This window comes from Henckelia pumila, chromosome 2 (assembly GCF_033568475.1).
Source record: "Henckelia pumila isolate YLH828 chromosome 2, ASM3356847v2, whole genome shotgun sequence".
Lineage (NCBI taxonomy): Eukaryota > Viridiplantae > Streptophyta > Magnoliopsida > Lamiales > Gesneriaceae > Henckelia > Henckelia pumila.
This window is the reverse complement of record NC_133121.1, coordinates 33,101,554-33,126,180: the sequence shown is the minus strand read 5'-3', so window position 1 is coordinate 33,126,180 and position 24,627 is coordinate 33,101,554. Positions and strand designations below refer to the sequence as shown.

The 24,627-nt window shown below is 36.8% G+C and overlaps 2 protein-coding genes across 2 annotated transcripts; one reads left to right on the top strand and one right to left on the bottom strand.

Annotated features, from left to right (window-relative positions):
- The first annotated feature begins 13,447 nt into the window (after positions 1 to 13,447).
- Positions 13,448 to 14,254, top strand: LOC140877476 (uncharacterized). The gene has a single exon (XM_073281012.1). The coding sequence runs from the start codon at positions 13,448 to 13,450 to the stop codon at positions 14,252 to 14,254; it is 807 nt and encodes a 268-aa protein (XP_073137113.1).
- A 7,672-nt stretch (positions 14,255 to 21,926) lies between these two features.
- LOC140882892 (GDSL esterase/lipase APG-like) lies at positions 21,927 to 24,372 on the bottom strand. Its single transcript, XM_073289134.1, has 5 exons — positions 24,055 to 24,372; positions 23,621 to 23,751; positions 23,142 to 23,375; positions 22,387 to 22,642; positions 21,927 to 22,310 (listed from the first exon to the last, which is right to left on the bottom strand). Exons 1-5 carry the CDS (start codon positions 24,290 to 24,292, stop codon positions 22,114 to 22,116), a joined length of 1,056 nt encoding a protein of 351 aa, XP_073145235.1. The 5' UTR covers positions 24,293 to 24,372; the 3' UTR covers positions 21,927 to 22,113.
- Positions 24,373 to 24,627: the final 255 nt, after the last annotated feature.

Here is a 24,627-nt window from a genome sequence, read left to right as displayed (position 1 = left end):
ATCCATTTGCATGCTTTGAACATCTCTATGTTCCATACCAATGAAACGTGGTACTCGGCATTGCAAATGCTAGTCTCAATCTCGAGCGATCCTTATCCTTATTAACGGACGGCTCAATCGACTAGGAACCATTTAGAATATACAGTGACTATAAGATGTGTTTCATGATAGATATCCCCATGTACTACCATATCTTACATACACTATAGTATATTCAAGGTCTTTATCAAAACAACAATAGTATATCACAATATAACAATATGAAGAAAGATAAAGTCATTGCCATTAATAAAAGTGTAAATTATATTAAACAAAAGATTGTTTATACAAAGAGTCATCAAAGCCCTTAGCCACAAGTTGGCTCACCGGGCACCCACTCTTTCACGAACTTGACCACTAGGGGCTCCGAAGGTGAGCTTGTTGACTTCGGAGTTAAGGCTGGTTCGGACGATCCGAACTCAAGTTCGGACGGCCCAAACTTGTTTGTGCCAAGTAGGCAGGATTACTCAGCAATGAATTTTGACAAGTGTCGGACTTAGAGCACTTCGGACGACCCGAAGTAGAGATCGGACGATCCGAACTCGACGTGTCTCGCATGCAGACAGTGAATTGGATCGGACAATCCGAACTCAGGTTCGGAGGGCCCGAACTCGTCCGAAACTTTTTCTATAAATAGGGCTCATTCGATTTTATTTTAAAATACAAATTCCCAAGGTTCCTTCTTCAGTTATATAGTGTGAGTTATGCACTTGAGGACCCTATCGGTTATAAAAAAGGCTCTGGAATAACCAAGGAGTGGTTATAGTCATCCGGGACTAGCGACTCCAAAGGGCTATCTACGGACGAAGGTATGGTCCGGGAATCTATTTAAATTTTGGGAGTACTTATTAGCTTAGTTAAGGCTTATAGAATTTATGTAGTGATACGGTGAACTTTTGAATATAGGCTTGGAACCTAGGATTCTACTATACTTGAACTAGCCTAGAGGTACGTACACATTGACTGAGATTGCCAGCGAGTATACATGTTTATATGTTGCATTTATTTGGAATTATTATATGGCATGATATATGATTTACCGCTTTCTATATTCATATGTCATGTGCATATACATGAAAGAGTGGGTGCCCGGTGAGCCAACTTGTGGCTAAGGGCTTTGATGACTCTTTGTATAAACAATATTTTGTTTAATATAATTTACACTTTTATAAAGGTGTTTACTTTATCTTTTATCATATTATTATGTTGTGACATACTATAAGATGTTTAGATAAAGACCTTGAATATACTATAGTGTATGTAAGATGTGGTGGCTCATGGGGATGGCTATCATGAAACACATCTTATAGTCACTGTATATTCTAAACAGTTCCTAGTCGATTGAGCCGTCCGTTAATAAGGATAAGGATCGCTCGAGATTGAGACTAGCATTTGCGATGCCGAGTACCACGTTTCATTGGTATGGAACATAGAGATGTTCAAAGCATGCAAATGGATATTCATACGATGAATGATCGAACTACCATATCCGGACTTTCCAAGTGGTTATCACTTATCGAGTGGATAAAGTCCGCGGTTTTGGTTGTACACCATTAGTCCTTACTACTTGAAACATCATTGAGACTCTATATGCTAGTACTGTACTTTGACTCGTTTACCGACTCTATTGGGGTCATCAGGTGTCGGGATTGGGTACAGTTACGACACATATAGGAGTCGATGCTTTGTTGTCAAGGATTCACCACATACTTGCTAGTGTGGATATCCTATGCAATCTGAGGAGATATTAGTGTGACGAATCTCTGGCCAGAATACATGATGTGTTTTAAGAAATGGTTTCTTAGTAGCACATGTGATGTCACTATTTGATCTTCAAGATGTATTGCATAGTTATCGAATCTCGAACGACTCTCGATTTACCAATGGTTGTTGATTCGATCGGGATATTTGGATGAAGGGACCGTACTGTACGCTAACCAAAATCTATTGGTTCTTGCAGGCACTATCAGTGATACCTAAGGAATCATGGGGCGATGTTGCTAGGCGCTCTTACCATGATTCGATGGGCAAGTCAGAAATTGTTGTTCCGAGTCACAAGGAGTTGTGAGCCCACGACTAGCTGTATCCCTGAACCATTGAGGGTCACACAAGTAATGGATTTTTAATCCCTGTTGAGATAGTTAAATTTAAAGAGTTAAATTTAATGAACAAAGAAGTGGGACTTCTTATTTAAGAGTAGAGGAGTAAGATTTCCTAAAATGACATAGGGATGGGCATTTTTGGAAACCACTGAATTCGGATTCAGAAAATTTATCTTGACTTTAAAAGATGCAGAAATGGTTTCTGTGAACATTGGTGAAATTGGTTTATCAATCTGAGTCACGATGAATTTTATATTAATTTCTGAACATGCGGGCTTTGCTTGTTTGGCTTGAACTTATGACTAATGGACCCTAAGCTGTTAGCAGCCCATATTATAAATAAGTTATTGCAGTACAGAAATTACACAACAGAGGTCACAATTTTCGAAAACCCTAGCCGTTTTTCTCTCTAAGTGGCCGGCCCCTCTCCCTCTCTGCTCGAAAATTCCAGCCTGTGAATTTTGAATTTGCAGTCTGGTTTAACGGATCAAATTCGTTAATTCTCTTCGTAGAAACTTCTGATAGATTTTCTAGTGCAATCTATCAGAGGGATTAAACTTCTGTTCGTGAACCTGATTGAAGAATTGTTCGTCCATCAGTTCCTGGGATATACAACAAGAGCAGAGTAATCTGTTGGTGTCCATAATCTCGATTCGAGATTGGAGGTAAAAATTTAATTGTTATTTAATTTTTACACGCACAATTTAATCGTAAAGTTTTGATACCCATGATATGAAATTGTTCCATATAAAATTTTAAAACTTTCGCTGCACCGGGTATCAATTCTGATTGATCTGATCACCGTTCTCCAATAGTGGTATCAGAGCCAGGTTGCTCAGATCAAGCGATTAAATTAATCGATTTTACAAAAATTTTTAAGCCTCGGTTTTTGAAACAAAATAAATTTTTTTAAAAAATAAAAAAAAAATTTTCCGGGCAAAACACGGGCAGCGCACGGCGCTGCCCGGGATCGTCCCGGGCGGCCCGGGAAAAAATTATTTTAATTTTTAATTAAAATTTTAATATGTTAAAATTCTATTTTTGGTCCGATCGAAAATTGTTTTTGATTGGTCCACGAGGCGTCGGAACGAAATGTTCGAGTCCAAAAATTTTAAAATTGATTTTTGGATAAATTTGAATTTTTGGAAAATTTATAGATTTTATCCGTTAAATCAGATTTTATGAAATTAATTATTTTTGGTACAATTGATGATAAGATATGATCTTATGGAAATATTGAGTAAAATATGATTGTATGTATAAAATTGGATTTTTATGTAAAATATGATTTTATTTGATAAAAAGATAAAATATGATTTTGTATGTAAAATAAGATTTTATATATGGAATATGATTTTATCCTTTTTAAATTTAATTGCCATTGCATGTTATCCAATAAATTAATTTTGAATTAAATATTATTGGATAAGGATGATCGATTGTCATGACCAATTTTGTAGGTGTATGTTAGGAATTTACATTTGTTTTTATTGTTGTTGGATTTATTAATGGGCCTGATTTATGGCCCAATATGAATTGTCATATGTAATAAAAGTGGGCCTGGTTTATGGCCCGTTCCCACCCCTTAAAATGTATCCCCTACTTGTCATAGTTATTTATTGTAAATACATTAGACTTAGTGAGAGATGAAGATTTGAAGACGGAGGTGGGCCCAGTAGACAATAAAGACTGAAAAAATATAAATTGGAAGCTCAATGTAATAGGATTGCATTGCATACCTGCATATTACCTAGGATTGGACTTAGACTCGTGATTGGCAACCACGGGTCGATCAGAAATGGAATCGATCATCCTATATAATATATGATATTATTGTTGTATGCATGTTTTAGACTAAATTGTATGAATCCCGCAAGCATACAAATTTTAAATGATGAGACAATTTTTCAAAATTAAAATCCCTCATTTTAAATATGATTTAAAATTGATATCAAGATAAATAAAGGAAATTTAAAAATTGTTTAAATGTTCCTACCTTCCATCAACGATCAATGTATGAGATGCTACCCGTGGATACGGTCCGGCTCATATTATTGGGGGGGCCCGTTCGTCGGAAAGCTGTACATTGGATCGACAAATGTTGTAAGTTGGGTGGAACTCCCATGGGATCGGCTCATATTATTGGGGGATCCACATGGCGACCGTCCATCACAACTTAATATTGATGGGTCATCTTGACATGTCACAATAAACGGCGTCATATTATTGGGCCCTTATTGGACATGAGGTAAAAACGTGGAGGTTGCTTTGGAAGCAATTGGGCTCTACCTTTTGAAAATTATGGTTGGATGATATTATTCGGGACCATAGTTTGTCAATTGGACTCCATGTTCCCACTAAGGAAAACAGTTTCCCATTTTCACTAGAGGGTAGTGAAACCGTTAAAATAGTGGGAGTGAGATTCATAAAATAAATTTCGCCTATTTTATGTCTTAGTAAATTAATTAAACAATCACTGATTATTGTCTGTTTCTTTTCAGTATTTCATTAAGATGAATTCGCGCAATCCACTATTCTCTATTCTCGAACAAAATAAACTGACTGGCGCAAACTATACGGAATGGTTCCGTAAGTTGAAGATTGTCTTGACCTCGGAGAAGATGCTCTACGTGTTAAAAAAATCTCCTCCGAAGGAAGCACCAGCTGATATAAGTCCGGAAGAGTTGGCCAAACTTGATACATGGTGGGACCATGATATCAAGGCCAAATGCTATATGCAAGCCTCGATGTCTGATGAACTCCAGAGGTGATTTGAGGACACCGTGAATGCTGCTGACATTCACGTACAACTCAAGGAACTTTTTGGGGCTCAATCAAGAGCTGAAAGGTTCGCTACTGTAAAAGAGCTAATGACGTGTCGCATGCGTGAAGGGACTTCGGTCCGTGATCATGGGGTACGAGTGATTTGGCTCATACAAAAGTTGGTAACGCTTGATTTGGTGTTGGAGCATGAACTCAATGTAGACTTATTACTTCTCTCTCTTCCTTCTTCGTTTGACGGATTTGTGATGAATTTCAATATGAACAAGAAAGAGGCCTCCCTTGAAGAGATGGTCAATATGCTTGTAACATATGAAGCCACTTTAAAGAAGGATAAACCAGTTCTCTTGGTGGGCTCCTCTTCTTCAGCTAAGAAGGGGCCAAGTACAAAGGGTAAGAAACGTTCTGCCCCACCCAAGAAAACCGGACCCGAGAAGAAGAACAAGACAAAGGCTTCAAACATGGAAAAGTCCAAGGATGTTTGCCATCACTGCAAGAAACCCGGTCATTGGAAACGTAACTGCAAGGAATATCTAGAGCAGTTGCGAACTGCGAAGGGTATGTTCTATATTGAAATAAATGTTTCACTTAATACTACTTCTTGGGTATTGGATACCGGATGTGGATCTCACATTTGCAATGATTTGCAGGTGATGACAAGAAGTCGCAAGCTTAGAATGGGTGAGACCCAGCTGAGGCTCGGAAATGGTTCTAGAGTTGAAGCTAAAGCTATGGGAGATGTTTATTTAATTTTGCAGAACGATTTTAAGTTACTTTTGAGAGATGTTTTATTTGTTCCAGATTTGATTAAAAACATTATTTCTGTTTCTATGCTTGATAGAGATGGTTTTTCTTGCAATTTTGTGAATGGGATTTGCAATATTTACAAGAATGAATGTTTGATTGGAAATGGACAACTTGAAAACGATCTATATAACTTAAAATTAAAAGACGTTCCAATAAATTATGTTGATAAACCGGTAACAACGAACAAAAGGAAAATCGATAGTCAAAACCCGGCAAACCTTTGGCATGCTAGGCTAGGTCATATTTCCTCAAGGAGGATGAACAAGCTAGTGGGAGAGGGCATGTTTGATATGTCTGATATTAACTCTCTACCTACTTGTGAGTCCTGCCTGAAAGGAAAAATGACTAAATCTCCTTTTAAGGGGAAACCTGAGCGTAGTCAAAATCTGTTGGATTTGATCCATACAGATGTTTGTGGTCCATTTAGAATTGGTACTCAATTTGGCCACACCTACTTCATTACCTTTACTGATGATTATTCAAGGTATGAGTATTTATATTTAATGAAATATAAGTCTGAAGCATTTGAAAAGTTCAAAGAATTCAAGGCTGAAGTAGAAAACAAGCTAGGTAAAAGTATTAAAGCACTTCGATCAGATCGAGGTGGAGAATACTTAAGTACCGAGTTTTTGGACTATCTGAAAGAGAATGGGATTCTCTCTCAGTGGACTCCTCCTATGACACCTCAGCTGAATGGTGTATCGGAGCGTCGTAATCGAACTTTGTTGGACATGGTTCGATCCATGATGAGCTTCACTGAGCTTCCACCTTCGTTTTGGGGCTACGTGCTTGAAACGGTGGTGTTGTTGTTGAACAACGTCCACACCAAAGCAGTGGATAAAACACCATACGAGTTATGGAATGGCAAAGCTCCTAAGTATTCATACTTGAGGATTTGGGGATGTCCTGCTTACGTGAAGCAGACAGTGGGAGATAAGTTGGATAGTCGATCTACCTTATGTTATTTTGTAGGGTATCCGAAGAATTCAATCGGATATTATTTCTATCATCCTACTGAAACAAAAGTGTTTGTTTCAAGGAATGCCACATTCTTGGAGAAGGAGTTCTTATTGGATAAGAAAGGCAAGATGATGGAACTCGAAGAAATTCGAGAAGAACCCGAAACACAAAATAATGATCCTACACCTCAGGAACCAATTATGGACACGCCTATACCTAGAAGATTCGAGAGGACTTCTAGACCTCCTATTCGATATGGTCTTCTTCTTGAAGGGGATCAAGATGAACCCGACGTTGGATGTGATCCAAGAAACTTCAAGGAAGCAATTTCTGATGCGGATTCAAATTTATGGCTTGAAGCTATGCAGTCGGAAATAGATTCGATGCATACAAACCAAGTTTGGTCTTTAGTAGATCCTCCCGATGGAATTGTTCCAATAGGGTGTAAATGGATCTACAAGAGAAAGCTTGGGCCTGATGGTAAGGTATTGACCTACAAGGCACGATTGGTGGCGAAAGGTTATACTCAAAGACAAGGAGTTGACTATGATGAAACCTTTTCACCAGTTGCAATGTTCAAGTCCATAAGAATCCTTATTGCCATAGCTACTTGGTATGACTATGAGATATGGCAAATGGATGTGAAGACTGCATTTCTTAATGAAAACATTAAGGAAGAGATCTATATGACGCAGCCTGAGGGATACACATCCATGGGAAGCGAGCATAAGGTATGCAAGCTTCAGAGATCAATCTATGGTCTCAAACAAGCATCAAGAAGTTGGAACCAGAAATTTGATGAAACAATAAAAGATTTTGGTTTCATCAAGAACCCGGAGGAACCGTGCGTGTACAAGAAAGTAGTTAAGGATGCTTTGACATTCTTAGTACTTTATGTTGATGACATCCTACTCATTGGGAATGATGTAGGGATGTTGCAGTCAACAAAGATATGGTTATCAGGTAGATTCTCGATGAAGGATTTGGGTGAGGCATCCTATATTCTAGGGATACAGATCTAAAGAGATAGATCTAAGAGAATGATAGGACTCACTCAAGCAACCTACATCGACACCATATTGAAAAGGTTTTCAATGGATAGGTCCAAGAGAGGACATCTACCTATGTGTCATGGAGTTTCTCTATCCAAGTCTATGTGTCCCAAGACTGATGAAGAGATAGAGAAAATGACACATGTACCATATGCGTCAGCCATTGGTAGTATCATGTATGGGATGATATCTACCAGATCGGATGTAGCATTTGCTCTGAGTGTCACGAGCAGATATCAAGCTAATCCCGGTCAAATGCATTGGAAAGCCGTGAAGGACATTCTTAAGTACTTACGAAGGACTAAGAATATGTTCATGGTATATGGAGGAAGAGAACTGAAATTGGAAGGCTATACCGACTCTAGCTTCCAAAGTGACGTGGATGACTCGAAGTCAACCTCTGGATTTGTGTTCATGCTCAATGGCGGTGCTGTCTCTTGGAAGAGTTCCAAGCAGGACACCACAGCGGATTCCACCACTGAGGTAGAATACATTGCGGCATCAGCTGCTGCTAAAGAGGCCGTTTGGATGAGAAATTTCGTCCAAGAGTTGGGCGTTATTCCTGAAGTTGTTGGTCCAGTCCCGGTGTACTGTGACAACACGGGTGCCGTTGCTCAGGCAAAGGAACCAAGGTCTCATCAAAGATCCAAACACGTACTGAGGAAATACCACATCATCCGGGAGATCGTGGAAAGAGGAGACATCACTGTCAAAAGAGTGGCCTCTGCAGACAATAACGCTGATCTACTTACTAAGCCCTTGCCAGCACCATTATTTGACAAACATCGCGAACTAATGGGACTGCGTAGTATGACTAGTTGGCTTTAGGGCAAGTGGGAGATTGAAAGAGTGGGTGCCCGGTGAGCCAACTTATGGCTAAGGGCTTTGATGACTCTTTCTATAAACAATCTTTTGTTTAATATAATTTACACTTTTATAAAGGCGTTTACTTTATCTTTTATCATATTATTATGTTGTGACATACTATAAGATGTTTAGATGAAGACCTTAAATATACTATAGTGTATGTAAGATGTGGTGGCTCATGGGGATGGCTATCATGAAATACATCTTATAGTCACTGTATATTCTAAACAGTTCCTAGTCGATTGAGCCGTCCGTTAATAAGGATAAGGATCGCTCGAGATTGAGACTAGCATTTGCGATGCCGAGTACCACGTTTCATTGGTATGGAACATAGAGATGTTCAAAGCATGCAAATGGATATTCATACGATGAATGATCGAACTACCCTATCCGGACTTTCCAAGTGGTTATCACTTATCGAGTGGATAAAGTCCGCGGTTTTGGTTGTACACCATTAGTCCTTACTACTTGAAACATCATTGAGACTCTATATGCTAGTACTGTACTTTGACTCGTTTACCGACTCTATTGGGGTCATCAGGTGTCGGGATTGGGTACAGTTACGACACATATAGGAGTCGATGCTTTGTTGTCAAGGATTCATCACATAATTGCTAGTGTGGATATCCCATGCAATCTGAGGAGATATTAGTGTGACGAATCTCTGGCCAGAGTACATGATGTGTTTTAAGAAATGGTTTCTTAGTAGCACATGCGATGTCACTATTTGATCTTCAAGATGTATTGCATAGTTATCGAATCTCGAACGACTCTCGATTTACCAATGGTTGTTGATTCGATCGGGATATTTGGATGAAGGGACCATATTGTACGCTAACCAAAATCTATTGGTTCTTGCAGGCACTATCAGTGATACCTAGGGAATCATGGGGCGATGTTGCTAGGCGCTCTTACCATGATTCGATGGGCAAGTCGGAAATTGTTGTTCCGAGTCACAAGGAGTTGTGAGCCCACGGCTAGCTGTATCCCTGAACCATTGAGGTTCACACAAGTAATGGATTTTTAATCCCCGTTGAGATAGTTAAATTTAAAGAGTTAAATTTAATGAACAAAGAAGTGAGACTTCTTATTTAAGAGTAGAGGAGTAAGATTTCCTAAAATGACATAGGGATTGACATTTTTGGAAACCACTGAATTCGGATTCAGAAAATTTATCTTGAATTTAAAAGATGCGGAAATGGTTTCTATGAACATTGGTGAAATTGGTTTATCAATCTGAGTCACGATGAATTTTATATTAATTTCTGAACATGCGGGCTTTGTTTGTCAGGCTTGAACTTATTACTAATGGGCCCTAAGCTGTTAGCAGCCCATATTATAAATAAGTTATTGCAGTATAGAAATTACACAACAGAGGTCACAATTTTCGAAAACCCTAGCTGTTTTTCTCTCTAAGTGGCCGGCCCCTCTCCCTCTCTGCTCGAAAATTCCAGCCTGTGAATTTTGAATTTGCAGTCTGGTTTAACGGATCAAATTCGTTAATTCTCTTCGTAGAAACTTCTGATAGATTTTCTAGTACAATCTATCATAGGGATTAAACTTCTGTTCGTGGACCTGATTGAAGAATTGTTCGTCCATCAGTTCCTGGGATATACAACAAGAGCAGAGTAATCTGTTGGTGTCCATAATCTCGATTCGAGATTGGAGGTAAAAATTTAATTGTTATTTAATTTTTACACGCACAATTTAATCGTAAAGTTTTGATACCCATGATATGGAATTGTTCCATATAAAATTTTAAAACTTCCGCTGCACCGGGTATCAATTCTGATTGATCTGATCACCGTTCTCCAACAATACACGTTGAGCCTATACCTTGATATACCTGATTATAGAGCCGCTCAGCTCTATACTCGATAGTCTGTCACTGAGAGTACCGCGACGGCGGGGACATTTATGTGTGACTACTCTGGTGTACTTGATGAGTGTGGTTGCACCCAGAGATTGATCCGTGCGGTGGCAGCACTCATGTGGCGCCGGTTCTGAGCATGACTTTTCAGATGACCCTTTACCAGTCATCATGTTGCATGCATCATATTTATACGTGTACTCATGTTTATGTACTGGGCGTTAGCGCTCACGTCCTAGTTGTTATCTTGGACACCCTATTCCATGGGGAAGGTCGCAGGATGGACGGAGCTGGTGGTTCAAGGCAGAATTAGGGAGCAGGCCTTGAGGAGTTAATTATACAGCAGGATTCGATATAGCTGTATAATGTTTACTTTTAAATATTTCGATATGGTTGTATCACTACTGATGAATAAGCTTGACACTTTTAAGCTGATATGTAATTTATGGTTATGTTTCCACACGTTTTACTCTGTTAAGTTATTTTGCTGTATTAAGTTTAATGCATGCTATTAGTTTCCAGTTAGTAGGTGATACCATGCAGGGTCACTACAACACACATAATCATGTTAAGCCTATACCTTGATATTACCAGTAGAGGGGTTGCTCAGCCCCGAGTTATATGTGGATGGATTCCATGGATTCAGATCTGGTTACTTTTGTCCATTTATTCTTATGGTATGGGAGTACCTCCTGATGTGACAACGCAGTGTATTGCATACAATGGTGCCTACTGTTTGAGAAAGACTTTCTACCGTGAAAGATTTTCGGTACTCTTTCATTTGCATTAGCCTTCATGGCATGTGTATACTCATAATTTTGTACTGAGCATTGTTAGCTCACGTCCTCTGTTTTTGGTTTCAGACACCCCATTCTACGGGACAAGGCTTATGTTAGACGGACCGGGAGGTAGCAGTCATTGAGCTGCAGTAGGGTTGGATTTGTTACGTACCAGGTTTCTATTAGTGGATTTTTAGTACTGTTATTCGAAGGGATTTTATAACATTTGGATACACTTAATTTCAGTACCGGCTGCATTCCATCGGAGATTTTAGCTGTATCATTTTTAGTTTCCGCTGGTTTTACTGATTATTGCTTTAAGATATTTTTTGCATGCTTAAGCTTTGATTTGTTAGTGATTCTGGAACCGGTCACTACATTTTAAGTATAAGATTGATACACTTATAAACAAGGGAGTGCAGATCTAGAAACGTGAAGCGAGAAAACCAGAGAGAGTCATTTAAGAATTGACAAATGCCTAAGAAGAAAAATCAAGAGCTTTGAAGCATTGAAGGAGGTCGAAGATTTTTACATCCATCGTCGCTGGATTCCCGTGTTTCCTTGGAGTGTTGAGAGCACTTGGAGATAACACTTGCTACAGTGTGGGTCGAAGACCTTTTTGTGTCTCTCTAATTTTGGCAACTGGGATCGACACCGTATTGGTTTTACTATTATGACGTTTGTCTATTTGTAGGGTGGTGTTTATTTTATCCATGTTTTGAGAAAATTGATTTTTCATCATATTTACTAGTATTGAGTTTTGTAAAACAGGTTGAAGCTTTTCTAGTGAATATTTTCGTCCCGATGCATCGTACAAGTACTTGGTACTTATGCATAATTATTCTCGAGTATTTAATTATTTGTTTTATTTACGCTTTAAATTATTTTGATGCACGTTGTCTCAAGTATTGACAACGTACACCTAGAGATGACACTTTTTAACATCTGATATCCTTTTTGTTTTTCACAACATGTCGAAGGCAGACACCCTTTTCACGGTTTATTAAATTGTTGTCTTTTATACTTTAAATAATGCTAATACACAATGGTTGACAAAAAATGTTTTCGTAGCCCCCAATAAATTGTTCATAGACAACAATTTTTAAAAATCTCTGTCTTTTATCCCTCAAAAACAACGGTATAAGAAAAAATGCTCAAAGACAACAGTTTTAGTTAAAAATATTGTTAAATGAGAAAAAGAAACAACGGTTTTGTTGTTTTAAAAAAAAAGAAACAACGGTTTTATGAAAAACCGTTGTCTTTTGAGTGTTGTTGTTTTAAGTTTTTCTTTTACTGACTGAAACCGTTGGTAAATTTGTGGCACCAGTTGAAAAAGCTGTCTCATATTGGCGATGATTTAATTTAAAAAATTAATCCGTCACCATATATGTAACGTTTAAATTAAGCCATGGCAAGAATATTATCATCTTAGATCTAGAGTTCACATGGTTGAATTGGCAGCATATGTGTGTCCGAAAAGATGAAGGAGGGCTAGGATTTCGGAACTTGCAAGCTTTTAACTTAGCATTATTAGGGAAGCAAGGATGGAGGCTTCTTACATCTCCAAAGGCATTGATCAGTAGAATTTTCAAAGCCAATTATTATTTAAGAGGGATGCTTTTAAGTGCAAAACTTGGTCATAATCCAAGCTTCACTTGGCTTAGCATTTGGGGCGCAAAAATGGTGCTAAATAAAGGTTGTAGATGGAAAGTTGGGACAGGTCATAACATCGATGTATGGAAGGACACTTGGTTGCGAGATGATACAAACTTCTTTGTCTCAACTCCTGTTAACCCAAAAATGATTGGAATGAAGGTGAACGAGCTCTTTATTCCGGGATGTCAAACTTGGGACCATGAATTATTGCATGAATACTTCAACAGCAGAGATGTACAAGAAATATTGAATATTCCACTTCCTGTAACCTTGAGACAAGATCGAATAATTTGGCACCAAATAAAGGATGGGGTATACTCGGTCAAAAGTGCTTACAAAATAATCATGAAGGAAGTGGAGCAACAGGGCAAATCACACAACACAGGAAAATGGAAGGAGCTATGGAAAATATAAGTCCCACCTAAATTTAAATCCCTGCTTTGGCGAGCTGCTCGAAATTGTCTTCCTACAAGAACAAACCTTCGTAGAAGAGGAATAAGCTGCTCTCTCATGTGTGTGATATGTAACAGAGATATGGAGAATACATGGCACACCTTTGTCTCATGTCCATATGCAACAGAATGCTGGACGAATTCAAATATGAAGGATATTGTTGACCAATGTGCAAAAAACGCTGATGGTTTTGTGGATTTGTTTTTCAAAGTGCTGACGGTAGGAGATAAAGTGAATGTTGGAAGATTCGCAGGTGTGCTCTGGAGTATTTGGAAACAAAGAAACAATAAACTATGGAGAGATGCAATGGACAATTGCAATCAAGCTGTGTTTAGTGCATTGGATATCCTTTATGATTGGTTGGCCATAAAACAAAAAGGAACAGGGGGCAAGGAAAATAATGCAATTGCAAGAACACCTACAGAATGGAGAAAGCCGCAAGCTCACTTCTTGAAATGCAATGTTGATGCAGCATTCTTCACGAAAACCAAAATCATGGGATTTGGAATGGTGGTCCGTGATACTGAAGGAAAATGTGTTGGATATCGTTCAATGATAGTGGAAGGGCTATGTGAGGTGAAGGAAGGAGAAGCGATGGGACTACGAGAAGCTCTTTCATGGATTCGTGGAATGAAGTTCAATCGAGTAATATTTGAGATGGATGCTCAAATAGTTGTGAAGGCCTTTGGCTCTACAAAAACTGATGAATCTGAATTTGGAGCTATAATAGAGGATTGTCGGCGTATTATGCAACATGAACCAAGTTTTCTATTGCTTTTATTAGTCGGTGAGCCAACGGGGTTGCTCATGCTTTGGCAAAGGAATCCCGATTCCATGCTAATCCTAGTTATTGGTCGAGTCCACCAAATCATATTGGTGATATTGTAAGTCCAGAAGCTCTTATTTATCAATAAAATGTTTCCTTTTCAAAAAAAAAAGAGTTCACATGGTGACAGTTCAATCAAACCATTACTAGAAACAGGGGTGAGACTATGCTGCACCTGGAGTTCTTCTCCAGGTGCAGCATAGCCCTTGGATCAATAGGGCCCACATGTTATCATGTGAGCCCTCCCTTGATCTAAGGGCTTAGCTCCACCAGGTGTAGCATAGTCTCACCCCTAGAAACAGTCGTGAAGAATTGCTATATATTTTTTAAGGTTCTAGCTAGCGATGGTTTGTTAATATAAACTTGTACAGTATTAGCAAAAAAATCTTAAAACAGATACTAAATATTGCGCGATAAATAATTTAGCGGTGGTGAAAATGTTGTCGTGAAAAAAACGTGTTGAGTGGCGTTTCTAACTGTCGCAAATTCTGTTTTTTGTTGTAGATATATTGTTCTTGTAGTGTCTCTATTCCACGACAGTGTACCAATTTTTCAGTAAAAATTGAACTAGTTCAAAGCAAAAATGTCTCAAAAAATATTCACAAACACACAAAGCATGCAAAAGATGTTAGTTTAAATAAGAAAAAACATAAAAATAAAATAGCGTTTTATTTATTTCTGAATAACATGAAACATATGCATGTAGTCAAATTAACAAGAAGAAGTTTTTATTTATTTCTGAATAACATGAAACATATATATATATATATATATATATGTAGTCAAATTAACAACAACAACAACGTGAAACATTTAACTAGTAGAATTTCTCAAAATACATGATGATAAATTAATTGAAATGGAATGAAGGAAATTAGATAACATGCAGTAATAATCATCCAACGTAGTACAATGGATCAGGCACTTTGAATGTCCGTTTGCCTGCATTTTCCCCAAGCAAATCGCTCCATTGATCTCCGATATTGCCCACGATTCTGTAGCCTTGCCTCACTAGCTCTGTCCTCCTCTTCGATTTGTAGGCCACTGCCGGCGAACCTATGTCTGCCTCCCCTCTTCCAATTCGAAAAAAAAAAACATCAAGTCATAAAAATAAATGAGATTTTAAATTTCATATATAAAATATATTAAACATAAATTATTGTATACTGAGTCGTGGGTTACTTTATATCCCACCTAGAGTAATTCACGTTATATGTATGATTAGATCATGTGAGTCTCTCGCGTTAAAATGAAAATTTAGATAGTATATCATGAAAGTAAATTTTAAAATTTAGACATAACACGTCGTATCAAGATAAGATTTCAGATATAACAGTACTAGCGAAGGTCCAAGTCGTCTCACTGATCGGTTACCCCTCAGCTATTGATCATGCTTTCCATGATTTCTGGTTTTTCACTAGATGTTAAATATTTTTTCTACTAAATATAAATTACGCTGGTTTATTTCAATCACTATATACATTGTAAATATTTATGATAAAGTTGTATGCAATTCGGCATCTAAGTCCCAAATTGTTTTTGAAAAAAAATAAAAAATTTGAATTTGCAGATTTTTTTCCCAACATAGATCTTATGCTCAACATGATTGACTAAATGAGTAGCATATATTATATTTTATTATTATACTATAATGTATTATCATGAATATAATTAACTTTTATATTTTAGTTATCTAACAAAAATAATGACTGACGGAAACCAGAAAATAAACATAATTATTTTCTCTTTAAAAATTACACTCAGAGAATATTTTCTTAAAATATTTTAAAGAAACCGATTTATAAAAATTTTGTACAAACATATACGTTAAGTTTTTTTGACATTTTTAAAATTCTTGTTCAAACGAAGCCTTAATTTTTACCTGAGAATGAGCTTTTCCCAACTAGTGTAACCAGCTTTATGGAGATTTGCAATCCTTGCATCTCTGAGTATTTCATTTGTTCCCGTTAAGATCACAGTCTTGATCCCTAGAGACAATATTTTTTTGTACAAATACCGCACGGTCGGGATTGCCGGTGCCGTCGCTTCCGCCACCCACTGGTTAAATTTCGTTGCATTGTACGGTAGTGCCCTAAAAAATATATATAATTAATCATCAGTAGGTTTTTATATATATACTTATATATATACATAAAATACATATATATATGTATTTGTATATGTGTGTGTGAACAACCACGTCAATATTATATTAGTAAATGTATATATACGCGTGAACAACAAGGTACGTATATTATATTTTTAAAAGGGTTGACTACGAAGGGGACCTCATCCTATATGAGTCAGAGGTTCATTAGCTTACTTTTTTCTTCTGCAGAAAATTACGGAATCAATTCCTTACTTTTTTCTTCATCATTTTATACATTTTTGTTAAATTATTTTGGCCACAATCACGTGCTATTCGTGTTTTATTAATTTATAACATAAACTAGCAATTCAGGCATCCGATCATATTATATATAAGATGAATTTGTATTAATAAAATTATGTAATGAATTTTATTAGTTGTTTTTTAAATTTTTTTAATCACTAGTAGTGGTTAAATTTTAAAATAAGTTATGCTTTTTTTATATACTCAAAAGCAACATTATAATAGAAATCTTTAAAGATATCTTTTTAGATTTAAAATTATCTTAGTTTAGGCGACAGGAAACTGTTGTTAGCCGTTAAGACTCTAACTGGTTGCGTAGTTGCTATTAGAATGTTGTAAAGAAAGTTAAAATATAAAGAAGAGAAGCTTTGTGAATTTCAGTGTGTATTCAAGTACTATTCATCAATGACCACTTACAAGAAATATATACAACTACGTTGACATAAAGATACGCTCCTAAATCTTACAATTGATTACATTATATTTGATGATGTCGGAATTTTACCTCGGGTTCGGTCTGGTAGAATGGATTCCCCAATTTCTTTATTTAGCAGGTCGGGTCGGGTACCACCAAGTTCTGCACAAGCAACAACTAGGTCAAGGGGTGCCGAAAGTGTTTTCGGCGTGACCCCTCCGATGCCTAAATCAGTGTCTTGAAGGCAGAAGGTATGATTAATACGAAAACTGAGAGATATGAGTGCGTGAATAATGAATAGTGAATAATGAATAATACCTGTATTTATAGTAAAAATAGAATAAGTTACCTAGTCGAATTATAACATGTTAGGGAGTAGGACTCCTCACTCATTGGTCACTTTGTAAGCTTATCTCTATCTCATAAATATTTGATAAGATCTAAGCTTATCTCGTATATATCAAAATCCCACTTGAATTAGAAAAAGATTGTTCATGGCCCATTAAAGCATAACCTAGCTCGGCCCATTATGACCAGCCCAGGTCATGACAAAGCTCAACATAGCTTTGGACTGGACTGGACCCTACCACCCTGGGCTATGCTAGGTAAACCCATTATAAACGGGCTCGGGTGGAAATATTTTATCGGGGTAACAATATTGTAGGAGGAAACTAATCTTAAATTGATCTTTGCTAATTATATGAAGTACAACATGAAAAGTACATCTAATCGAATCAATTGTGTAAATCAAATATAATCTTTCCTTTAACACTCCCCTCAAGTTGGAGCGTGAATGTCGAGAATGCCCAACATGCCCACACGTGTATTGAATGAAGATAGATCGAGTGCCTTGGTGAATATGTCCGCGATCTGATTTTCACTTGATACATAGGCTGTCTTAATTTCTCCTTTATAGATTTATTCCCGCACAATGTGGCAATCTATTTCAATGTGTTTTGTCCTCTCATGCAAAATTAAAGGATTGGCGGCAACATGTATAGCTGCTTGATTGTCACAATATAAGGTGACTGGCTCTTGGTGATCAATGCCCAAATCTCGCAATAAGTATCTAAGCCAAGTTACTTCCACTACAAGAAAAATAATTATTTATAGCGCGATATCAACAACACATAATAGAAGTACGTCGTGAATACTATTATTTACAGCAGGCTGCTCCATGGGCAGTTAAATTATACTATTTACGGCGTGGCACGTGGTGTATAGTGATGAACTAGAATATAATATCTACAGCGAGCCGCAAGCCGTTGTTCTTTAATTCTATATTATTTACAACGTAAGACGCGTCATCTATAGTGGTGAGAACATCTACAGCGTGTGGTACGCCGTCTTTGGTTTTTTTTCCAGGTATTTAATCGACAAGAGGCAAAACCCCTATTCTCATAAGCGCCACATGCTCATCTCATATTCTCTCTTTTGACCGCCCTTTGATTCCAAAAAATCTCTCCCACATAGCTTCTCGCCCTTGAGTAATCCATCATCTCGCACATACCTTCTGGCAGAGAAGAAATCGAGAAGTCATCCCTTGTTGGGTAATCCATCGTCTCGCATATAGCTTATGGTTGAGAAGCCCACCGAGAGCACAACTAAGAAACAGGTCAGTTAACTTTTTTCTTCACCTTTTCTCCTTTACCGAAAAAATTCTATGATTTTGGATTACACGAATCGAGAAGTCGGTTTCCGATTAATGGGCATTTGAAGTTGGGTTTGGTCGTTTTCATTGTAATGAGGTTCAGTAGACACATGTTTAGCTAAAGGAATGTAGATTTTCCTGCCACTGATGAACTCATGCTTTTTTTAAGACAAGGACTCCAAAAACTCCCATTTTAAGCTTCAAACAAAACCATCTTATTTTCTTACTCTCAAATCGGTTATATTGCAAGCAGCAAAAAGCACAATAATTTTGTGATGGTACCCGCCATCAAAACACAAAATTAAAAGGGAAAATCACCAGCAAATAAAACAGAAACAATCGTATACCAAGTCGTTCTTTAAAATTTGATGCATCTCTATAGTTGATGCTTCAGAACCAAACTTCCTAGGTCTGATATTGGACTTTAACATTGATGTAACTTATCCAGTACAAACTTAGGTTGTTCCGTTTTCCCCTTCAACATGTTATTTTTTTGCTAATCGGTTAAAGTTTCGTTTTTGCTTGAAAAGTTGAGTATGGTGATGCCTACAATAGAGCTGATGTTCAAGTGCAACATAATTTGATGGACTACTTATAACACAGCCACCATGGCTGCACTTGAAACACGACCTATGATACGAACATCCATCTACCGCTGCCTTTTCAAGAGGGTAGACTTTCTTGTTGCAAGTGAAAGGTTTTGACGTCTCAATTACAGAAATACCAGAAATTAATTTGAATAACTTTTTGAGTAAGTGTTATCTCATAGTGTTATGAACACTTCAAGACAAACTACACACTAGAGTAATTTAAATAAAATAATATAGCATAAATATTTATGCGAAATAATCAATAGAAAATAAATAGTTTACAAAAACTAACTAGTGATCGTATATGAAAACCTACTTTTTTCAACAAGTTGAGAAAATAAATAACTTCCTAAAACTAGTAAGAACTAGAATAGAAAAACCAATAGGAAGTTTCAAACACATGTGCCGAAAAACAAAAATCAAAGAACCACTTTCAGAACAACACTTCACTCGCGTGTTCTTCAATGTTTTCAATACTACTCGGAAACACCGTGTTACGACTATTACTGCTTCAGAAATTCTTCAACGATCGATCTTCAAAGCTCCAAAATTCTTTCAGTAATTTAGTATAATTTTTTTTATTTGATTTGCTCTAATCGTCTCTCTTAAGTATCTCGTATGTCTTCTCTTCTCTCCTTTAAATAGACCTAAGAAATCCTTCAATGAATAGAATCGTACAAATTGAAGGGTGGTCTTGACGTACTTTTAGACCTATACCTGTTCATGTTTCCCTTTTGAAATCTCCTCTCCTGTCAACCTCTAGTCATAAGGCTGTCACTTTGTGGCTGGGAGTGTGTCTGAAATTTTCTTTGTAATTCTTTGGCCTTAATGGTAGACTGTACTTCATCTAATGTTATAGTTTGATTCCTGCCATAGAGCAAAACATCACGAAAGTTTTCATAAGAGTGAGGCAAGGAATTCAATAGGATCAAGGTCTTATCTTCCTCTTCCAACTTGATTTCAATGTTCTCAAGATCGTCTAAGATCTTGATGAATTCGTCAATATGTTCAAAGATTCCCTTGTCATCAGAGATCTTGAATGAATACAGTCTTTGTTTCATATAAAGTCTATTGGCTAAGGATTTAGTCATGTACGGGTTTTCCAACTTAGTCCAAACCCCAGCAGCCGATGTTTCCTTCAAGATTTCCATAAAGTGGTTTATCCCCCAAGAAAAGTATAATTGCACTCTGACTTTTAACATGTTCTAAGTTTTCTCCTTGTCATCCCATGTCAAAGCATCATCACCTTTCAAAGCTTCAAGAAGTCCCTGTTGAATCATGATTGCATGCATCTTGATTCTGCATAACCCAAAATCATTGATGCCATAGTGAATTTCTCAATGTCGAACTTCATAATATTTTCCCATCTGTTTTGTTTCCCCTTTTCAATTTTCCACAGTCGACGTCAGTTGTTATGTAAGATCAAAAAACAAACGCAACAATCCACAGAGTCCAGACAAATACAAGATAGAATTGTGCAGCAAGAAGCAACAAACAATATGTAAGCATACAACTCACATCAAGCAAGAACACAATGTGATTACGTGGTTTGACCCTTGAACTAGTTCTACATCCATGGGAAAACAAGCTACCTCTTTTATTATCAAACACCAATGGATATCTGATTACAAATCAGTTTCAAATAGAAGAATTACAGCTCAAGATTCATTCGTTGATTTCTACACTTCCTGATTCTATCAATTCTTGGACGAACACTTCTCTCTTATTTCAGTGTTCTTTGAGCCTCTTATTACAGCCCTCCCTTTCCCTGCAATTTTGAATCTATCAGTTAATGTATCTCAATCTCCCAACTGATTTCAAGAGATGTGTTTTTTTTATCTCCCTCAACCATCAACCACTTTCTGCTCCCGAACTTGATTTTTCCGGATTGAAATATATGGCCCAATAAGCTAAATTGATCACCCTGGCCCAAACAAGAGCAAGTTCAAGATACATGAACCAACTTAGATAGGCATTGCTTAAAAAACTATTTTTGCTTTGGGTTTTCGTGACGGTTGTATTCCACCGGTTGGTGTTATAAACTCGGTTTCGATTTCTGCTGCATAACTGCTTTCTCGTAAGTAGGTGATCCGGGTATGATCACATGACATCCAGATCCAACAATTATTTTAATATATGTATAGATGATAAGTTAGAACGAGATTTCATATACAAATTTTGAATTTGGATTTTTTAAGGAATCGAGAAATCCTACAAATCTAAGAAGACATGAGTTTTTGAAGGAATCTTTATATGTGAAAAAAAAATTCTTTATTTTTTAAATAAAAAAAATGGAAAAACCAAAATTTTAAAAAATAATATCGAATGTCACATACAGATTGAGAATGTTTACTGGAAAAATAAAAGATTGATTATTGGGGTTTAAATAGTAAAATAGAGCAAAATTAAAGGAGAGTACTCCATTCCACGTTTTCGTGGATTGAAACAATAAACGAAGAAAATTACAAGATGTTAATTTTCTAGAAAATGTTTTTTTTATTTAAAATCATCATAAATCATATATGTTTGATTATAGTTTTACGAAATTATATAATCGTTTCCACTGTAGTTCTGGTTTAAATGGCCATATATAAATCATTTCGAACGCTCATTGATTTCCAACTGATCATGCCACCTTGCACCATGTGAGCCATATTGAATAAAAGTAATTTCAGTAGAAATGATCTATTTATAAACTTTCAATGATTTAACAACATGCATAGGCGTGTTTATTACAAAACCAAATTGAGCTCCCATAGATGCGACCTTATCTTCTTAGACAACGTAAAATAATACAAACTAAACAAAAAACAGAGCACAACATCAAGAGAACAACAAGGAATTAAGCAGTAAACATAATATATTCATTATGATCATGCTATTAAACTGATCCCTTGAATGATCAAGCTATCGGCAAGAAGCTGATTCGCAGCCTGAGACGGATGCACACTGTCCCAGAACACGTACTCGGATGCGTTGCTGCAGGTGCCTATCGACTTGGGATTGCAAAGCAACGTCGTTGTCTCCACCGTCCCAGTCCCACAACAACCTTTCGTCGCTTCTTTGAACCCTACAAAAACAAACACGGGATTAGTACTCTTGGAATGCATTGCCTTGTGAGGGAGTACTAATTGGTTTCTTGGTACCGTTTTTGGCAGGATTTGAAATGATGTCGTATAGAGGTTTGAAGATGTCGAAAATAACGAGTTTGAGGCCTGGAAGTTGTTTCTGCAGCTGTGTTGCTGCCGAGTTGAGCTTCTTGTTGAATGCTTGAGCATCAGTGTTGAGCCTCGACACGCAGCCGCTTTCGTGGAAACCGAACAGGGTCCTTGCTGCAGGGAGGCAGCCTGTTGGTGGAAGTGAAGTCACCCCAATTCTTCTTGCTCCTAGTCCATGTAAACTCTGTTCCAATTCCAAACATATATACAAGCCAATTGATATATATAGTACGTGAACAACATTAACTTCTTTTAAAACTATTACAAAAAAACAGGATGCTTAATTCTATTCATATGAAATTGGACAAGATTTTTATATAGGACTCACGGCATTATACATACGGTAAATGAGATCCTAGGATATGAGTAATACCCAAATCATGCATCCAACTCTTCGTATTTTTACATATAGACGTAATTAATTATATATTATTGACGTGACAAATCATGAGACATTAGAACTATCATTGAGGTATTACTCATATGCTAGGTTGAAATCTACCTATACATAGCTAGGTTGAAATCTACCTATACATACGGCATGAACTTTTGTAATTTGGATTCAAAGATTCAAAATCTTCTCTTACGGATCCAGGGTATATTTTTCATATATACATATATATATACTCATGCACGCGCACACACTCGAACAAAAGGGTGCAACAACACTTATTTATATATACCTTGATTGTATTTGTAAAGATGCCGATAAGATATGACGAGTACTGATCAGGAGTGTAGGATTTGAAGAGGAAAGGGTTCACGTAATAATTCTGAACAAAATCACTGCTTCCAAAAGACACCAAGTATATTGCATCCTTAATAATTGATGCTGCTTGCTTGCTTCCAGCCACGCTTGCTAGCTTCCCTTGATACTCTTTGTAGTACTGTATTTGTTGTGTCAATGAAATTGCTTGCTGCAAAAATATATATAATATAATACCAGTAAATAAAGTCCACTAGTATACCCCTATATATAATTTGTTTGGAGTAATTTCTATGTGAAATTAAGTAAGTTATCCAGATACTAATAGTTAAATATGCTAATATAGTATATTGTTTAATTTGATAGACTGGCATCTGGGCGTGACCTAAAATATTTAATTAAATTTTGATTATGATAATTATGATAAATAATTAATGAATAAAAGTTAATCCTCACACTTAAAAGAGCTGTGCGATCATCATATCCAGCTCCAGCGGAAGCAAAATTGGCTCCTATAAGAAGGCTCTTTCCTGTTGCCTGTGGACTGAGATATGCCGGCGGGTAGCTCGTAAATCCAAGATTTTCAGCTGCGGAATCAAATGCAAAAATATCCCATTTCGTTAGCAAATGCCTGAATTTTCAACGACTCAAAATCTTGAAATCATAACCTCTGGAAAGCTAAATTAAGTTACTTTGTACAATTAAGCTAGTTCAAATATCATATAGCAATATATATATATTTTAATGACTACACTAATACATACTAGTATGTGAAAATTATGGATCAGCATGTTTGGCCGCAAAATTATGCAATACAGAGTAATGTGGTACTGATGTACTAAAATTAAGGCAAGATTTAGGGAAAATATAAAGAAATTAATTAAATATACCAGTAATATCCGTGGCTAATTTCCCATTACAGAACCTGCCCGTAGCTTCGTGGTTCTTGAAATCCCTGCCATAAGGTGGATAATTTGCCTTGAAAATGGTGTGAACATAATCATTATTTCCCACATCAACCACAGAATCACCAAATGTGATGATCGCGGGAACCAATGTTACACCCTGAGAGTAGACACGGCTGCACAAAATGGCAAAAGCCAATGCATAAACTAGAGAAAACACCATATCTTTTACTTTACAAACAAAAAAAAAAAGGTGAATTTCAAGAACTTTTAGATTATAAGATTTCGGACTTTAAGGCAAGATATTTATATGTACATTGGGTGTGATGCTTAGTGCCACTGGTGTTGAATTAATAAGGGAGATGGGCGTTGAGTTTGCCATTAATGATTTGCTAAAGAAGTGGTTCTGAGACATTAAAAGCTTCTCACTCTAGTAAATGCATGTATATCCTCTTTTTCTTGGAGTACAAAAATTTTCTCATTTGTATGGAGTGTAAGAATATGGCTAATATATATATTTGGCACGATAAAATATATGAAGTTAATTAGGCTCCTATG

What these genes read in the sequence shown, in the direction of transcription:
- LOC140877476 (XM_073281012.1), top strand. Translation starts at nt 13,448, where the DNA reads ATGGAGAATACATGGCACACCTTTGTCTCATGTCCATATGCAACAGAA.
- LOC140882892 (XM_073289134.1), bottom strand. Translation starts at nt 24,292, where the DNA reads ATGGTGTTTTCTCTAGTTTATGCATTGGCTTTTGCCATTTTGTGCAGC. An exon ending in ATCGCACAGCTCTTTTAAGT is followed by an intron (nt 23,376 to 23,620) that starts GTGAGGATTAAC and finishes ATATTTTTGCAG; the next exon opens with CAAGCAATTTCATTGACACA. An exon ending in TCTTTACAAATACAATCAAG is followed by an intron (nt 22,643 to 23,141) that starts GTATATATAAAT and finishes GAATTGGAACAG; the next exon opens with AGTTTACATGGACTAGGAGC.